We start from the raw sequence: 18,784 nt of genomic DNA on the forward strand, positions 1-18,784 counted from the left end.
TGCATGGCTGCCTGGACTGGCTGTGGTCACAGCCCCACAGTGTGTCCCCCAATCCCGGCTATAGTTGCTCCAGCACTCCTGGGTCTTAGGATGTCCGCACTGCCAGCCCTGGCCAGCTCAGTCAGGCCTCTGGCTGGGCGAGCCCTGCGGGGTCTGGGCAGCTCCAAGTGGTCATCCTGCCCTCAGGGCTCCCTAGGTCTCCAAGTACTGGTAGAGCTCCTCGGCCTGGGGCATAAGGCCCAGGTGGGCCAGAACACGAACCAGGAGGGCGGTGAGCCGCATGGCCAGGATTTCCAGCCTGGGGAGGGTGGGGTGAGGTCACAGGTTGGTGGGGAGCAGACCCTGGCCATGCCCCACCAGCTGCACTCATCCACTCACCTCAGGGCCACTTCAAATTTGAGCATCTCCCAGATGACCTTGATGTGGCGCAGGAGGCTGATGCCGTAGATGCCCTGGTACGCCGCGCCCACCAGGCGGCTCCAGCCCCTGACTGCCCTGCACAGACCTACAGGTTGGCCCCAGCCTGCCTCTGGCCCTGCCCCTGCCCCTGTCCCACCCCTCAGGGCACCTACTCAGTCACCAACCTCTTGGCCATGAGGAAGTAGCGGTCGACGGGGCTGCCCAGGGCTGTGTTGATGGCGCGCACGGTGTTGATGTTACGCAGTACAAGCAGCATCGACCGTGGCAGGGCCTTGAGCACTGCCATGATGCCATCGAAGTGTTCTTGGGCCATGTCCTGCATGTAGGCCACCTCCTCTCGGCTTAGCAGGTGGGAGCCCCACAGCTGCCCCAGGCGCACAGGCCGCTGCATGAGCATCTCAGAGAACAGCAAGTAGTCTGGGGAGGCAGATGAGCCTGAACCAGGGCTCTGTGCCTAGCACCTGCTCCCCCCTGCCCCCCCAACAGCCCCCCATGTACCTGCATCACCTTGTACCCCGAGTGCAGCTGCGTGCGCCTTCATCGCAGCATCGTCCCTTAGGATGATGGCCCGCCAGAGCTGGCACAGGGCCGACCGGTCCCTGTGGAAGGGCCCAGCCAGGCCATGAGCCCACAGCCCCAGGGCAGGAAGGTCTGGGCCCAAGGGAGAGGCTCAGCCAACCCCACCCCAGGGCTTACTTTTCATCCAGAAACTGGTAGAGCCCGTGGTCCAGCAGCACCAGCTCTGCCTTCCCATCTGGGCCTTTCCGCACCAGAACTAGGGACACAGCATGTCAGTTCCTGCTACCCAACCAGAGTCCCCCGCCCCCAGGGGATTTCCTACCATTGCCGGGGTGGGGGTCAGCATGGATGAAACCTGTGTAAAATATCTGCTCGGCAAAAGCCTGGATCAGCTTCGCTGCCACCTGGGGAGAGAGTGGAACATGCAGTGGGTGTGGATAGCACCCCACCACCCCTGCCCCCAGAATGGCACTCACGTCCTGCACTGCCAGCCCCTGGCTCGTGATGGCCTCAACATCGGTGACCTTGCAGCCCTCACAGAAGTCGGCAGTCAGCACACGCTGGGAGAGAGCAAGAGGCTGCACTCAGCAGGCCTGCACCGCCCCCACCCGAGAGGTGCCTGGCATAGCGTACCTTGCTTGACTTGTCCCAGTGCACACGGGGAACCACAAGGTAGCGGAAGTGCCCCAGCTCCTGTGCACAGCGCTCAGCATTGCGACCCTCGTTCTTGAAGTCCAGCTCCTGGGCCAGGGTGCCCTTCAGGTCCTGGGGGCCACACACAGGCAGTCAGGGTCAGGGACCTGCCCTCCCTCCTGGCACATGAATGGTGCAGCTTGCTCCAGCCTGCCCAAGCTGGTCATTACCTGCAGGACCCAGCTGAAGCCAAAGCTGGGGTGCATGAACTCGATGAGCTGTAGCAGGAGCTCCACGGTATGGATGTCTCCATCAAAGCGGTCCTGCAGGTCAATGTACTGCACCTGCACCAGGCAAGGGCACAGCAAGGGCCTGGGTCCCACAACGAGCCTCAGAGCCCACCACGGCACAAGGCAGACCCCCGCGCACCTTCACAGCCACAGCAGTGCCATCGTGCAGCGTGGCTCGGTGCACCTGGGCCAGGCTGGCGGCGGCCACTGGCTGATAGTCAAACTTCTGGAAGAGCTCATGGGGCAGAGCCTGAAAATCCTCAAGGAACAACTCATCCACCTGGCAGGAACAGGTGTTTGGAGTAGCTGGGGGGCTGCTGCTGGAGCCCTTACTGCCCGCCCTCTGCCCCTGGAGGCAGGGCTCACCTCCCGGAAGCCACGTGTGAGGGCTCTGTCCTCCAGCATGCGCAGGGTCCTGATGTACTCCGGAGGCAGCAAGTGGTTGAAGGAGCACAGCCCTTGGCCAAGCTTCACGTAGAGGCCCCCATTGCAGATGGCTCCTGCCACCAGGGCATCGGCTGCCCGCTGGTGACACGCAGATAGCACCTCCAAGTACCCCGGGCTGTTCTGACCATAGGCATGGAGGAGAGCTGACCACCTCCCTAGGCCCACCCAGTGCCTGTCACCTCCAGTGTACCCCCGCCATGTGCCCAGTACACAGGTACAAACCTCTTCCACCCCTCGTAGGACGATGTTTGTGCACCACCAGTAGTCTAGGGAGATCTGCAGGCCGATCCTCAGAGACCTGTGGGCAAAGGTGTCCCTTAGCCCCGATAGGCAGGCTCTGGGTGCTCCTGCATATCGTCCCTCAGTTTTGAGAGACCTCCTGTGGTCTGATCTCACCCTGCCAGCCCCTTGGGTCCTTGTGAGCACATGGGCAGCTGCTGAGCCCATGGGGTATCCTTTGGTCCCTCTACCGACAGTGCCTGCAGGTCAGTCTCCTGATCTGCAGATGGGCAGCCTGTGTCCACGCCACCCTCACTCCCTGCCTGGGTACCCACAGGCACCCAGGAAAGATGGGACAGGGGACAGTGGGTGGATGGAAACCCCAGAAGAGTCGGGACTCTGATACAGCCTGTTAAAGAGGAAGGCCTGAGTCCAGGCACAGGAAGGCAGGGGGTCCAAGGATGGATGGCAGGTGTGGCTGGGGCTGCAAAGGTCACAGGAGGGTGCCTGAGGTCCACCAAGGAGGCAGGGAGGCCCAGGGAAGCAAGGTCTGCAGGGAAAGGGCTCCAGTTAAGGGGGGAAGTAGGGGACACCCTGGGTGTGCTCACCAGGTACTGGGCTCCCCAGGGGAGGTTTAGGCAAGAAGGATGCATGGAGAAGGATGCTGGAAATGGGCTCCCCGGACCCCCAGACCTGCCTCAGGAGCCTCTTGGGGAGGAGCACACAGTGGCCAGCCCACATAGGCCAGAGGCCCCACCCCACACCCCTATGCAGCTCACGCCCTGCCTGGGAAGGGCTCTGGCTGCCCAGGTGGGCTCTGTGCCCCCAGCACTCCAGGGAGGTCCCCGGCCCAGGCCCCACTCTGGGCTCCCACAGAGCACCTGCAGTACATGCTATGGGTGGGGGTAGGGATTCCCAAATGTGCCCCGAGCCGTGAGGCTTAAAGGCCACTCTGAGGTGGGGATGCCTTATGGGCAGAACCAACCTACAACAAGAGCACATCGTACACAAGATTCTCACGAACTTTCGTGGGGGGCTGACTGCTTGTAGAAAGGTGCAGGGATGCATCCAGTGGTCAGTGAGTGGAAGCAGGGCATCCGTCACCTCTGCCCATGACAGGCCTGGCTGGATGGAGCTGATGCCAAAAACACTCAACAAATCAACTGGCAATGGAGTTTCCAGTAGATGCTGACGTCCCACAGCGACTGGCCAGCAAGGCGGGGGTGGAGGACAGCAGCCTTGCTGCAGACCACCTGGCTGGCCTTGAGGGCCGCCCTGACCACTCAGCCCATCTTTTTGGGGGAAAGGGGAGCTAAGGCCACCCCTACATACACACGCACGCACAGATGCGTACACACATGTGAACACAAGACCCCAGCAGCATCCTGGGGGCTCAAGTACACTCCTGTAGGGCGGGTCCCGAAATCAATGCCTGCTTGCACTTCAGCCAAACATAAATGAATTCTATCACCTAGAACTGAAGAGAGTCTAACAACACAGCAAGCAGGTATGACACAGTCAAGAAAAGTTACATCAAAAATGGCTAAAATTCTCAACCTCAAGGTACTAAAGAAGCCCACGTGAACATGGGCTGGGGACTACAGGGGCGTCGGTGGGTCAGAGGCCAGCATGGAGAGGCAGGGACTGAGCCTGGCAGCACCGTGATTTTTTTTATCTGTTTTCTAGAGCAGGAGCTCGCTCTGTGGTCCCACTGGAGAACAGAGGTACAATCACAGCTCACTGCAGCCTGGAACTCCGGGGCTCAAGCCACCCTCCTGCCTTGGCCTCCTAAAGTGTTAGGAGTACAGGTGTAAGCTGCCATACCTGGCCCTACATTTTTGTTTTGAAATAATTCTTTTCTTTTCTTTTTTTTTTTTTTTTTAAGAGAGAGTCTTGCTCTGTTACTCAGGCTAGAGTGCCGTGGCCTCAACCTAGCTCACAGCAACCTCAAACTCCTGGGCTCAAGAGATCCTCCTGTCTCAGCCTCCTGAGTAGCTGGGACTACAGGCATGCACCACCATGCCTGGCTAACTTTTTCTATTTTCAGTTGTCTGGCTAATTTCTTTCTATTTTTAGTAGAGACGGGGTCTCACTCTTGCTGAGGTTGGTCTCAAACTCCTGACATCAAGCGATCCTCCCACCTCGGCCTCCCAGAGTGCTAGGATTACAGGTGTCAGACACTATGCCTGGCCCTTGAAATAATTTCAAATGTCCAGAACAACTGCAAGAATAAACCCAAAAAAGTTTTAATTTTTGAAATATTTGAGAATAAGTTGTCAACATGACCCATAACCCCGAACCCTTTAGAGCGTATTTCCTATAAACAAGGACACTGTCCCACATAACCACAATCAGGAGACTAGTGTCTCACAACCCTCTAACCTGCAGACCTTTTTGTGTGTCACCAGGTGCTCCAGTGACATCCTTTTTAGCAAAAGGATTTAGGTCCAGGGTCACATGTGGCATTTGGTTATCATCTCTGATCTATTTCAGTCCCATCAGCCCTCAGCCCTTGCTTGGCATTCGTGACTGCCTGGAGTTGGCCAAAGTCAAGGTGAAGGCTGTGGTCTTCCAGGCTGCCATGTCCGCCTAGGACTTCTGACACCAGCTGCAGGTGTGTGGGTCCCCAGGACCACCCTCACTTCAGATTAGCTGGCGACAAGTCTGGCAGTACCCAAAGACTCCCTCAGTTTCGACAGCTCTCTAGAGTGACACAGAACTCAGGAAAGTACTGTACTTGAGTTTAGGTTTTATGTTGGCAAAGGACAAATCCAAAATATCCTGAGGAAGAGATGCACAGAGCGAGGACTGGAGGGTCCCAAATTCAGAGCTTCCGTGTCCTCAGAGACTTACTCTGTGTGACCAGGAAGTTCATCTGGGCATGAGTGTCTGAAGTTTTTATTGGGGCGTCAGAGGGAGGCATGTGGATTGGCTCGGGCCCACGACTGAGCTCAGCTTCCAGCCCTGCCCCTCCTTCGTTAGCCTCAACTATGAAGGCCACCACGGCAGGCAGAAACACGCCTGCCACTTGGCAAACTCCAAGGACTTAGAGGCCATGTCTAGAACCAAGGACAAAGACCAGACCTCTCTGGGTAAAGTTAATTCTTCACTGCACACAATTTGACACATTTGAAGATTACAGTCTAGTAGTTACACTGTACAGCTCGAGGGTTAGGGTTAGCTCTTGCGCTGCCTGGGGCTGCTGCCACTGCAGAGTTGCGTGGCTGCAGCAGAGACCATGTGGCCACAGGGCCTATGGTATGTCTAACCCTTCACAGAATTTCCCCAACCCTGTCTCCTCTGCTGGCGCTCATCTGCCTCGTTCCGGTCAGTCAGCTGACCCACTTTCGGCAGGGATGTCGCAGAGGCAGTTGGTGCTCTGCTCCTGCATCCCGTCCATGTCACCGTCTGGTTTCCGTGTCATTAGGTGTTCAGTGAGGGGTTCTGAGGTCACATTGGCATCTGCTCTCCCCGTCTTCCTACGGATGAGCTTAGCACCCACTGATCCGCCTCAGGTGAATTAATGATCACCATGACGGTGGATTTTCCAGTCCAATTGTTCCTGCGGCACTTGCCAGCTGGCTGTAAGAGAAAGCCTCTCTGCCCCCATTTAGCGCCTGTCACTTCATTCCTGTCACGCTACACTGCGGGCTTCTGTCAGTAATATTAGTGTTCATTCCCAGGACTGTCCTAGACTTGGCTTTGGTGGCCTCCTTGTGCTTTTCTCATCTCCAACATTTTACCATGAAAAAATTCAAACATACAGCAGAACTGAAAATCCATTTGTGATAATCCAAGTTTATCCATCCCTAGATTTTCCACTGACAGTTCCTTGTCCTTTGACGAGGCTCCATCTTCTGAGCACTTCATTCCTCGTTGGCAGCGCCAGGCGCTCCGGGCTCACCCTGGCCTCTCCCTGCCCAGCTGGAACCAGCCTTTCTCCAGGGGGCTGGTGCCTCGGGGTGGACAACGGCCTCAGCAGCCACACTGTGGATGCTGGAGCGCTGGTGCTCCCAGGCCCTTTAGTGAACCAGCGCTGCGAGGTGTCTGTGTGACCGTGTGCACACGCTGCACATGTTTACACGCTCATTGCATGTCTAGCTTTAGACAGTACAAACCATGAGTCCGCACATAGCTCCCACTGCAACACGGAGGTCACTCTGGCTTTCTCCCTTTTGTGTTTCTGACTTCCTTCTGCAGCTGTCCCCAGCACAGTGACTCATCCCATCAGTTGCCCTGAGTGTAGCCACTGCCCTCAGTGTGGACAGCTCCCTCCCCTAAGGACCCCGTGCTGGACCTTGTTCGGTGCCACCAAATGGCTCTCGGACGGAATTATTCAGGAAGGAGGGAAGCCTCCCTCGTGTCTTGGGGAGCTCAGAGCACCCCACATTCTCGCTACCTCCACATAGATGGCTGCGAGCGCAGGTTCCCATTTTGTCTTCTGTGTTAGGCTGGGACAAGTAGGAAGATGCAGTTTGTGCAGGACAGTCTGGCAGAAGCAGGGCATGGCCTGACCTCCTGATTACTTCTGTGACAACGGGGACATGCACCCTGGCAAGGGCAGGAAACCCTCCAGAATCTTAGCAGCTTTTTTTCCTTCCCATGGCCAGCTCAGGTCAGACATTGCCTTTTTGTTCTGGCCCTTCCTGAGGTGAAGGTGGCCAGGAAGGGGTCTTCAGAAGGAACTGCTGGCCTCACGGAGCTTCTCGTGCCTTGAGGAACAGAGCCTAGGTTCCTCGCTCACCAGAGCCTGGGGCAATGGAAATGAGTGAGGCCTCCCACCATCACCCAGAGCCTGGCCCTCTCAGGGCCCGCTGAGTCCTACCCCATGGGGCTCCTGTCCCAGAGGTCCAGCAAGGCTGATGGTTGGCAGGGGATAGACAAGCTGGGAGGGAAGGCGCAGCCTCGGACAGGAACAGCCCGGGGGTTCTTTGTCATGTCTCAGATAGATTTTATGAAGAGTGTGCATTACTTTTGCAGTTATAAAAGTGAAAGAACGAAAAGGCCCTCCCTGGTGCAGGCCCCTGCGCCGGCCTGTCCTCATGCCTTCTGCACTGCACCTCGGTGGACAAGCCTCCTCCCCGGAGTACTCGAGCTGCAGACGTGCCCTTGGAGCCACATTTTCAAAAATTAAACCCCTTCTTTCCCAAGCAGAAATCTATGGAATCTTTACTACAAAAGTATTGTGTTTTTTGTTTTTTTTTTTGAGACAGAGTCTCGCTCTGTTGCCCAGGCTAGAGTGAGTGCCGTGGCGTCAGCCTAGCTCACAGCAACCTCAAACTCCTGGGCTTAAACGATCCTTCTGCCTCAGCCTCCCGAGTAGCTGGGACTACAGGCATGCGCCACCATGCCCGGCTAATTTTTTCTATATATATATTTTAGTTGACCAGATAATTTCTTTCTATTTTTAGTAGAGACGAGGTCTCGCTCTTGCTCAGGCTGATCTCGAACTCCTGACCTTGAGTGATCCACCCGCCTCGGCCTCCCAGAATGCTAGGATTACAGGCGTGAGCCACCTCGCCCGGCCAAAAGTATTGTTTACTATAAAAAATTTTAATAGTCAAGAACTTAGAAATGTTGAAAATTCCCCTTAACCCTACCCCAAGGGTGAAAATTCTCGAAGTTTGTCAGTGCATCAGCCCATAGAGTGTACAAATACAACTTAACAATTGAAGTATAGAGCCAGGTGCAGCGGCTCACGCCTGTAATACGTGCAAAGTGGGAGGATCGCTTGAGCCCAGATGATATTTAAAAGTTAAATTTAAATGAAGAGTGGGAAGGATAGGGGCTTAAAGACCAGGGCTCTGAAACAAAGAGAAACATTATCTCAAACCTTCCGCTACCGGCCACCCAGATAGTCCCTGAGCAGTTGGGCCTTTCTGACCTCTGCCCCCTTCTCTCATGGTGGGCTGGCCCCAACGACTGCCCCCTGCCCTGGCTCTTTCCTGGGCTCCTGTGTGGATGCTGCCCTGTTACTTGGGTCATGTGTCCCCGAGACATCCTGTGCCCCACTAGGAATGTTCCATGGGCACGACTGTCCTGGCAACTAACGATCAGGGCTTAGAGTTGAGAAAAGAATGTACAAACTGTTGGGAAAGTGAACAGTCCTGGCCCCCTCCCTGCAACCCCAGCTTGGCTCCTGCAAGCAAGCTGTGAAAATGCATCTTCCCACTAAGTACACAGAAGGCAAGTGTGCAGAGCCTGTGGCTGGGCGTCTGGATGCCAGGAAACAGTAGTTGTGAGATAGTGCGAGATGAAACCAGGCCTGCCCAGAATGCACTTGAGACCAGACCGTGTATGGACAGTCACCAGGAGCCCTGTGAGGTCACTGTACATACCATAAGGGAGGGTCACAAAAGAAAAGATAGAGAGGACCTCAGGCTGTGGACATAGAGGACACTACCGAGAACCTGCCAACAGGGAAGACCAGGAGCTCCAGGCAAAACCAAACGCCAGGGAGACGGGCATGGGACAGACTGTCTCTTCCTGGCGGCTGAAACTCTTCAAGCACCCACCCATCCCATGCCTACGGTCACTGCTGGAGCGAATCCCAGTGGAGCCTCCGGTAGAGGATGAAGGCCTTAGGAATCCCAAGCTTCCCTGAGAAACTGACCCAGGCCTGGGGAAGCAGCAGGTGCTCAGAGCTGGGCAGAGCAGGACCCCAGCTCCCACCCCAACCCCGCCCTGTCCAAAGGGGTTCTGTGTGAGCTGAGGTTTCTCTCAATGCCAAGAGCCAGCCCCCACGAGGCCCAGGCTGGGCAGGGCTCTGTGGCTGCAGGAACTCCTGGGTCTAACCAAAAGCGGGAATGCCTGCCCGAGGGCTCCAACAGGAAACATCCCCCTACCCTCCCTCCAAGTTCTGCACCAGGGGATGAAGGAGACTAAGAAGGGCCTTTGGTGTCAGGTACCCTGACAGTGACCACCTGGTGTTGTGGCCTCTAGGGGCAGAGACGGGTGGCCTTTCCTCTAGGCCCAAGCCTCTCTGCCCAGATGCCAACTCTCCTTGGGGTGGGTGGGAGCAGAGGGGTGGGAGCTGCTCTGTGGCAGCCAGAAAGCCTGGGAGAGGAGGCACCAACCAGGGCCACCCCCAGGCCAAGGCTGACTGGGGAAAAGTCTGTAGAGGCTGTGTTAAATGTCAGGGACCCACATCTGATGGCCCCACTAGTTAGCACCTTCCCACACAGCAAAGGACGCCTGGAAGGCAACTGTAAAGTCCTCAGCGAAACCCACGGCCCCCCCAGCCCCGGCCCCCATGTGTGAGGTCAGGCAGGGGAGAAGGCCGCCCCACCCCACCCCTGGCCAGCGGCCCTCCTACCTGCCAAAGCGCCCGATGCTGTCCACCATGAGCCGCATCCTCCTCTTCTCTTGCGCCTCTGCTGTGAAATAGCGGACTCCCAGGAGCAGGGGCACTCCTACCACTGTGGCAGACAGCGCCTTCCTCCACAGGGGCGCGGGTCTCAAGGACCTGAGGGAGACAGAGGCCCGTGAGTGGAGGTGCTGCCCTCCCCCTCGGCTAGGCTCCACAGGTCTCTGCTCCCTCCCTCCTCTGCCCCCCAGCTGCTCTCAGTGCTGTGTGCACAGTGCACAGCCACTCAGGTCACCAGAGAACACCCACAGCAGCACCACGCCAGACGGACCCAGGGCAGATCTCCTCTGGGTCTGTCCAGAGGCCCAGCCATGGGGCTAGTGGAGGTAGAAATGGCTCCTCAGCTCGCCCGGAAGGGATCAGTGACAGGTCTGTGCCCCTCATGGCGCTAGGGCCAGCCACACTGCACAAAATTACAATCACCACCCACCTCACCGAGGTCCAGCTGGATCCTGTTAGGACAACATTGGCTGGGTAGGATGCTGAGGTCAGCACACACTGAACTACTCCAGACCTCAGAACAGGGACCAGAGCAATCGATGAACACAGGAGGGGCTCCACGTGCTTGTGCAGCAGGAGCTTGAGCACCTGTTTCTACACCCAGTTGCGCACGTGTCCCAGGGTCTTCTGTGCACAGAGCGCTGGGAGTGAGGTGCCTCCACCAGGTTCACCGAGCCACAAGCTGCTCAGGCTGCCCACGGCAATCCAGCCTCACTGGCCTCCGGGGCCCTATCTGGCCTTTCCTCTCTCAGAGGCCTGCTCTCTGCCCCTCTTCTTGAAGCTTTCTCCTCTAATCTGGCACCCCCATAACCCACTCTCCTCTGTCTCCAACTATCACCATTTGTTCTCTTCGGAGCAGGCGGCTCTGTCTTCCTGACTTGCCAGCCACTTGTGCAAAACCTTGTTGTCAGTGAGCAGCCCCGCACCATGTGCCCTGTCCTGAGTCTGGGCTTGGGGTCTTGGGCCCAGTGCGCTGCACCGAGCAGCGAATGCAGCCTGCCTTGGTGGAGGGCGTGGAAGGGGCCCGGCCACCAGCCCTGCCTGGCGACAGGTGGTGCCCTGGCTGTGGAGACTCTTACCTCGAAGGCAGGACCCTGAGGTTTCTCCTGAAGAGCACTGCAGGGGGCGGCCAGGGCTTCTGCCCACTCTGCAGCAGAGCAGAGTGGAAGTGGCAAAGCTGCAACTGCAGACGAAACAGCACAGTCAGATGAGGACGCACCCTTCAGCTCTGTCACCACCCAGCGTCTACACGGGCTGGAGCCCGAGGGGGAAAGATGCGTTCCTGAACTCACCACTCAAACACGTCACCTGAGATGGTCAGCGCTTCCTGCCAGGCTCCCTCGTTTGACGTGGGAGTAAAAAGACAATCCTACCTCTTGGAGCAGAGCTGAGAGTCAGCGTGTCGCAGGAGGGAGGCTAAACGCACAGGAACCCAGGGACTGCCACCTCAAACAGTGACAGGCTACTGAAAACACCCGTCTGTGACATCCCCTCAGTTGCTACAGAAAGAGATGGCATAGCAACCTGCTTGGCTGTGACGGACCCCCACACTCCTGCCCTGACACTCTCTGGTGGCACCCTGACCACCACGTACCACCTCCTGTCGCTGAGCACACCGACCAGTGGCACAGGAAGGCAGTCCACGTCTGAGAGGAGCGTCCACAACGCTCAGCCACATTGTCAGAAATAAGATGCCCGACTCTACGGTGGAAGCCTGGACAGGAGAAATGGCCCTTGTGTAGGCCACTGTCCCAAAGCAAACAAAGGTGCAGGAACATACAGCTGGCTGAGGACTCAAAGGCAGGACCTGGGCAGCTTCTGCTCGGAAGAGGGCAGGGCAGCCAGAGCAGAAGGTGTGCTGTGGCCAGCAGGACACACTTAAAGGCGCCAGGTGCCATGGAGATGCTATAGGATGTGCTGCCTTATTTTTGTGACGTGAAAACACCACAGCTCTCACACACTCACTGGCAGCCTTGGGTTCCCGACCACACTTGAACTATGAGGTCTTAAAACTTCCTTAACCACAAATTCCCCAACTGCTAATTCTCCCAACAAGTGGGAGTTCAGGGGGAGAAGAGGCCGTAAGCAGCAAGCCACACCCACGGCACAGGCGTTAACACATCGTCAGGAGCACGGGGCCAAGCAAGGACCTGACTTTCCAATCGCCTTCTGGCCATAGCACAAAGCCCTGCAGAAAATTTCAAGGGCTAAAAACAACACAGAAGTCAAAGGAGAAGGTCCATGAACTATTGTCCCACGAGAGAGCAGGGGCTGACGGAAATCTCTACTCACAAGGCCACACACAACAAGTGCTGATTCTCAAGGAAAAGCCCAGAGGCAGACAGGCGTGAGGGCTGGCAGTGTACGGAGATTGACGGGCACACCGTCCACCCTTCAGCCTGCCCAGCTTGCCCCTCCTGGCCTCGGCCACCTCTGGTGCCAGGACACACACGGCAGGAGGCCAAGACCACAGGCCACTGTGCCCACAGGCTGTAAAGAGAAGCTTACAACAGGGGCTGGCAGGATCCCAGCTCCCGCCCACCTCACCCCGCAGACAAAGGTTTCACAGGTGCCCAGGAGCGGAGAACCTTGGCCTCCCCTACACAACTCTGCCCTGCCTGTTCTCCTCCCTGCAAACGAGCCCTGCCAGTGAGGAGCAGGTGACAACAGGCCGCGCCCAACAGGGGCCACACAGCTGCAGGGCCGGCTGGACAGCACAGGGAGAGAGGGTCCTGCGACCTGGGGCAGTGTAGACTCTACCTGCACGTGGGGGACGTCTCCCAGGCAGAGGACAACATCCTCAAAGATGCTGAGGAATGGAAGACAGGCCCATGTGGCTGGAAAACAGAACACACGCTCAGAGGTTGGAAAGCTGCCCCCAGAGGAGGAGGTGAGCTGGAGCCAGGCAGGCGCCCAGGCCAGGCATCCTGCAGGGAGCAGGTGAAAGCAGGTCTGGGAAACCCGCCTTGGCAGGGGGTGACGTGCCAGGAGGTCAGCCCAGAGGAGACAGGGTAGACATCCAGGCAGAGGTGGCCAGAGCCTGAGACAGAGCCTCGGCCTAGGAAGAGGGCACTGGGCAAGGGGGCCATATAGACTCAGGGCAAGATGGCCCGACCCACACCTGGAGCCAGGTGCACTCTGCATCACCCAGAGTTGCCCGCACCTCTGGCTCTAGGGCTGTCAAGATTCTCATCTGCGCAAGCCCACAAGCCCACGGAGAACAGCTGGTATCAGCCGCCAACCAGTGGCTGGGGCCCCAGAGCTCAGCACATGTTATCAGTGACCTGAAACCCGCCCAAGGAGCAGATCTGAGTGTGGGGTTTGTCCAGCAACAGCCTGGATCCCTCAGACACCACGATTCATGGTGAGAGCTGTGACGCTGGCACCAGCACCTGCTAGTTCTTCCTACTTTTGTAAATACTAGCAGTTTCTCACAAGAAGTAAAAAGCCACAGGAAAAAAGTGGGAAGACTGTTGTAGATTGGGAGTCTAGACAGACATGAATGCCGACCAGATCCCAACTCAGAAAAAAATACAAAAAAGATGTTTCCAGGACAATAGGCAAATCTGCACATGGAATAGCTAACAGACATTAGAACTGTTAGTATTTAGGAATGAAAAGTTACCATGGTTATATTAGAGCATGTCCTTGTTTAGGGGATGCATATTGAAGTGTTCAGAGATTATGTGTTGAAATGTCTATGTGACTTACTTTCAAATGTTCCAATGACAACAGAAATGTATATTTTCAAACAGAAATAGAAAACAACTAGGGCAAAATATTGATAATGGGTAGAGCTAAGCAGTAGGTATCTGGCTAAGTAGCTATATGTACCACTCTACCAACGAAGATAAACGTTTTAATGATCAAAAGTTACAAACATCTGCTGTAACACAAAGTCCCAGCCAAGAGGTGCCATTTCAGAGATGAGGCAGCTGGTGTGGGGCAGGGTTCCTCACCTGGGGTTCCCTCCTCAGTTCCCCGGTCCACAAAGCAGGGATGACTACACCATTAAAGCTGCGGTCAAGTGAACTGACATTTGCAAAGCCCTTGGGCAGTGCCCAACACACCAGGCACTGCCTCAGTGTGCAGGCACAGGCAAATGAGCACAGGGGTCATGCTGGGGTCATGAGTCCCAACACAACATGGCTGGAGCCACTGGTCTCTTCAGGCCCTCTGTGCCAAGCTGCCACTGGCCCCAACAGCCTCACCCTCCTCTCACCAGCCCTACTCTGGCCCAGCCCGTCTAACACAAAGGAGACTCCCTGGGCTGAGCTGAATTATTTGCTGTTAAGAGTGTCAGCTTTCACGAGATGGGTTTAGAGAGAATGAAGGAGGCTTTAGCCAACCAGAGCCAAAGAGCATCCACAGAGTGGAAGGGCAGGAAAAGGGGTTTCCTGCAAAGTTTCAGAAGGGGTCACAAATTCAGAAGGTGGGACAGGGGAACTGAGGCACAGAGTGGGGAAGTAACTTATCCAAGACTGCATGGCCAGTGAGTGCCTGGAGCCAGTATTCCCGCCCCCAAGGCCAGTCTAGAGTCTGCCCCAGCGTGAGGTATCTGCCTGGATAGGGCATCTTGCGTGCTGTGGGGTGTTGGGACAGACCTGCCCCCAAACCACTGCCGAAGCCAGCATCACAACAGTGCCATAAGGGCTGAGCAAGAGCAGGACGCAGGCCAGGTGCGGTGGCTCACGCCTGTAATCCTAGCTCTCTGGGAGGCAGAGGCGGGTGGATCGTTTGAGCTCAGGAGTTCAAGACCAGCCTGAGCAAGAGTGAGACCCCCGTCTCTACTAAAAAAATAGAAAGAAATTAGCTGTACAACTAAAAATATATAGAAAAAATTAGCTGGGCATGGTGGTGCATGCCTATAGTCCCAGCTACTCAGGAGGCTGAGGCAGGAGTATCGCTTGAGCCCAGGAGTTTGAGGCTCCTGTGAGCTAGGCTGACGCCACAGCACTCTAGCCTGGGCAACAGAGTGAGACTCTGTCTCAAAAAAAAAAAAAGAAAGAAAAGAAAAGAAAAAGAAAAAAGCAGGATGCAGAGTCAGCCGAGGGAGGCTCACCCTCCATGCCCTGCCTCCAGAGGGAGCCGCCAGGACCACAGCAGCACACAGTGAGGGCTCATCTCCAAAGGAGAATCACACGCAGCCCCAGCCAGGCACCTAGGGTGATCCCTGGTGATCCTCCAGGGTTTCTGGGGGTCCCGGTGGAACGGCGCAGAACCTACAGGTGGCGCCTAACACAAAGCGCCCTGGTGCTGAAGGGGTGCGTCAGTGGGGGCGGGCAGAACCCACTGAAGATGCCTTCCATCGGTGAAAAGGAGGTGGTGGCACCTTGCAAGGCTGGAGAGGTGAGTCTCCCAGGGGCTTTCACATATATTTTCTCATGTGATTCACAGCTAAAACTCCTGGCAAAGCTGGGAGTGGAACTGAGTCTACCTGCTTCCTTAGCCCTACCCTTTCCAAGGGGAAAACTGGCCTCAGCATTCCGCAGTGACGTCTCTCGCCACGTGGGGGGCCTGACAGTACCAGCAGAGCACATTGCCCCAGGGATGTGGGAGAAAGTCAATTCCCTAACTAACAAATAACTTGAACACCATTTTCATACAAAAACACACAGTTCTCTCACAGAAAAGAATGCCAAATTTGAATTATTGTTTAAAAGCCTGAAGCTGTGGCCACGCCCCTTGGTGCCTCCTTCATCCCCTGCAGCTGTGCTCACATGCTCCTGCGACTATTAGCTTGCAGCATCTGTCCCCCAAGACTGAGCAGGGCCACCTCTCCAACATCTTTGTACCACAGGTACTCGACAAACGCTTGCCGAATGAGGTCAGTATGGTGAAGCACAGGATAAACAGAACCTATGACCCAGCCAGGACCTCGCCAAGCAACAGGCAGGTCACAGTCAGGCAAGAAACGGTGGTGGCCCCTGTGGTAATCTGGCCCTGGACGGAACTCCAAGTGGACAAGGCCTCGAGCTGACAACTCCAGAGCCTGCCCTCTCAGGACCCATGGGCCATGCAAGTGCCTGGCTCCTCCTAATGGGGGGTGCCCGGCACTCCCCAAACTATCCTCTCTGAAATTCCTCATCGAACACAAGAGCGGTCCTGTGGGGAGAGCCAGCAGCCAGACCTCCCAGAGACCCTGCCAGAACCCCACCAGAGCAATTCCCGCCATATCACACATCACCCAAACTGCATCCAGAATGTGACCACCAAACCACCGGCACAGGCACACCCTCTAAACTACGAGTCCCACACACCAGGGCCTTCTCACCGGGAAGATCACACACTTGGGCCTACTTGGGACAGGCCTGGCCGACGCTTGGCCCAGCAGCTCTCCTCACTCTCGAAGCCTCCAAGTTGGACAAGACAAGACGGGGCCTCTCTGCCCGGCATCTCACACTTTCTTACAGGGAGTGTAGTGTGTGCATGGTCTGCCTCCAGAAACAGAAACGCCTCACTTTTCCAGAGCTCATCTGGAACACACCTGACTACCTACAGGACGGCAAAAAAGAGTTCTGAGTGGTAATATGCGAAGAGATACTAGAAAGTTCACAAGCCAAAGCACGTGTGCTCACATTTTAGGCGCAGGCTGGGCTGCCAGGTTTTCCAGCATCCTGCAGGCTAGATGCAGATGATCAGAAGGAAGAGGGAAGGCTGCCACAGACAAGCCAGCCATGCAGTGAGAAGCAACCGCTGAGTCTCAGGGTGATGCCTGACGCAAAAAACTACAAAGAGGTGACCAGAACACGGGCAGCTTAACAGCAGAGTCAACAGAACTGTGCACCCCAACAGCAGAGGACACTAAGGCACACAACTGTCCCCAAGGCTAGCAAGTGACAGATGGGGAACCTGGGCCAGGGGAGGTGGGCCTGGTGACCATGAACACCCTGTGCTGCTCCAGGGGTGTGCGGCCTCCTGGCACCGGCCGCACTCAGAAGCCTGCTGGACCCAACACCACTTACTGGTCACAAGCAGCTCCAAGGCAGGGCTAAGACCTGCCCCGTCCACCTCCAAGGGCCATCTGGAAGATTGAGTGAGCTGGACACATGAAGAAGTTTTATAAACCGTAAGGTGCTGTGCCAGAGGCCAGCCTGCCGCCCAGACTAACCCTACTTCACCATCTCAGCTGGCGCTCCCAGGCAGCAGTGCCCTTGGGGCACAAGTCAGTGGAAATTCATTTGTACTGGTTAGGCTTATTCAAAAAATACAAGCTCTCCAGAAAATTTCAAGTACAGAAAGAACAGTGCTGAGGAGCCCCCTCCACCTCCTCAGCCATAAACCATCTCAGGAAAGGACCGCATTCCTGCGGAGGGGTGCGGAGAAGTGGGTCAAGGGCTCTGGCGCCTGGTTGGAAAGAAGTAACTCTGGGTCTCTGGGGGTGGGGGTCTGGGCCCTGCAGGGACATGGGTCTCTGGGGGTGGGGGTCTGGGCCCTGCAGGGACATGGGTCTCTGGGGGTGGGGGTCTGGGCCCTGCAGGGACATGGGTCTCTGGGGGTGGGGGTCTGGGCGCTGCAGGGGCTTGGGTCTCTGGGGGTGGGGGTCTGGGCCCTGCAGGAGCTCGGGTCTCTGGGGGTACGGGGCTGGGCCCTTCAGGGACTCCGGTCTCTAGGGGTGGGAATCTGGGCCCTGCAGGGACTCGGGTCTCTGGGTGTGGGGGTCTGGGCCCTGCAGGGACTCGGGTCTCTGGAGGTAGGGTCTGGGGGACATGCAGGATCTCGGGACTCTCAGGGGCCCTGACGGACGGGCAGAGAATCTCGGGGCTCTCGAGCCCGGCGGATGCTCACCGGTCGCCACATCTTCCCGGCGCCGCTCTGCTTCGCTCTGGCCCCGCGCCGCCTCGTGTTTCAGCCCAGTAGTCCCTGCGGGAGGGAACGCACTGCGCACGCGCGCTATCACGCACAAGCCCCCGCCCCGGCAGCGGTAGGCAGGGACTGGAGGTCACGCCCCGGCCTACCCTCTGCAGAGGAGCAGCGTCCCCTGGCGGCCAGCGGCAACTTAGCGCCTGGCGCTGGGCCCGCGCCCGCCAAGAGCCACAGATTCGAGTCCTGCGCTTGCCACGGGTCACTGTGCCCTTCCCGGACCAGTCACAGGTAGTCTGGGTGCAGCGAGAAGCAGAGGGTTGAGGCGTGGGAGGCTAGGGCTCCCCGAGGTCTTCTCGGCTCCGTGCTGTGTGATTGAGGAGGATCTCTTTAACTTGCTCTGGACCTGCTTTCCTCGTCACTCACAAGCTTAGATACGGTCCTGGTCAGGTGCAGCTTGGGTTGACTCCAGCGTTACCGTGGGCCCTGCTGGGTGCCAGGCGCCTCCAGGCCTATCCTTCTGGCAGCCAGGACCCTCGTGTAGCCTGGCCGCCCTGCCGCTGCCCCGAGTTCCTGGATTCTCCACGCTCGCTTAGCCTACTCACACTGACCGCTTGGGAAAGCGCCTGGCCCCCGGGCAGCTCTCACATCAGGGAAGCAAGCCCAGGCTAGGGGCCAGGAGGGCCATGCAGGAGGAGGGTTAGGCGAAGACCCTTGGGCCAGGGTGCAGCACTTGCCAGGGTACTGGGAGGGCCAGGGAGCCAGAGGGCAGCAGGGCCCCCCATGCCACCTCCTCCTGCCCACCTGAGAGGGCTGCTCCTCTGGGCCCTGCACCTGGCCAGGCCCTAGACAGAGGGTGGAGCTGGGATGTCTGGGTTGGGGGCTCTAAGAGCAGGTGGGTGTGCAGTGGGCAGGGCAGAGGATTCAAGGTGCCCTGGCCTCAAGATGGGGAGGGGAGGCATGGGGCATTCAGGACTGAAGCCATTCCACTGTAGTGCCCACTGGAGAGTGGACGCCAGAGGGACAGCCCATGGGGAAGATGACTATTTGGTCCTTGCCCCTACGAGGCTAAGCCTGCACCGTGGCA

General features: G+C 57.2%; 1 protein-coding gene across 1 annotated transcript; it reads right to left on the reverse strand.

The window, feature by feature from the left end:
- Nucleotides 1–6: 6 nt before the first annotated feature.
- Nucleotides 7–17,764, reverse strand: ADCK5 (aarF domain containing kinase 5). The gene is made up of 15 exons (XM_069466750.1): nucleotides 17,683–17,764; nucleotides 10,974–11,077; nucleotides 9,844–9,993; nucleotides 2,532–2,607; nucleotides 2,229–2,429; nucleotides 2,002–2,142; nucleotides 1,803–1,916; nucleotides 1,573–1,704; nucleotides 1,416–1,499; nucleotides 1,262–1,343; nucleotides 1,117–1,195; nucleotides 928–1,019; nucleotides 585–837; nucleotides 379–495; nucleotides 7–298 (listed from the first exon to the last, which is right to left on the reverse strand). The coding sequence occupies exons 1-15, from the start codon at nucleotides 17,692–17,694 to the stop codon at nucleotides 193–195; spliced, it is 1,743 nt and encodes a 580-aa protein (XP_069322851.1). The 5' UTR covers nucleotides 17,695–17,764; the 3' UTR covers nucleotides 7–192.
- Between the last annotated feature and the right edge of the window lie 1,020 nt (nucleotides 17,765–18,784).

This window comes from Eulemur rufifrons, chromosome 3 (genome assembly GCF_041146395.1).
Source record: "Eulemur rufifrons isolate Redbay chromosome 3, OSU_ERuf_1, whole genome shotgun sequence".
Taxonomy (NCBI): Eukaryota; Metazoa; Chordata; class Mammalia; order Primates; family Lemuridae; genus Eulemur; species Eulemur rufifrons.

Excerpts from the sequence above, each read along its gene's own strand:
- ADCK5 (XM_069466750.1), bottom strand. Across the intron at positions 496-584 it reads TACTTCCTCATGGCCAAGAG|GGCAGTCAGGGGCTGGAGCC; the intron begins GTTGGTGACTGA and ends AGGTCTGTGCAG. Across the intron at positions 299-378 it reads AAATTTGAAGTGGCCCTGAG|GCTGGAAATCCTGGCCATGC; the intron begins GTGAGTGGATGA and ends CACCCTCCCCAG.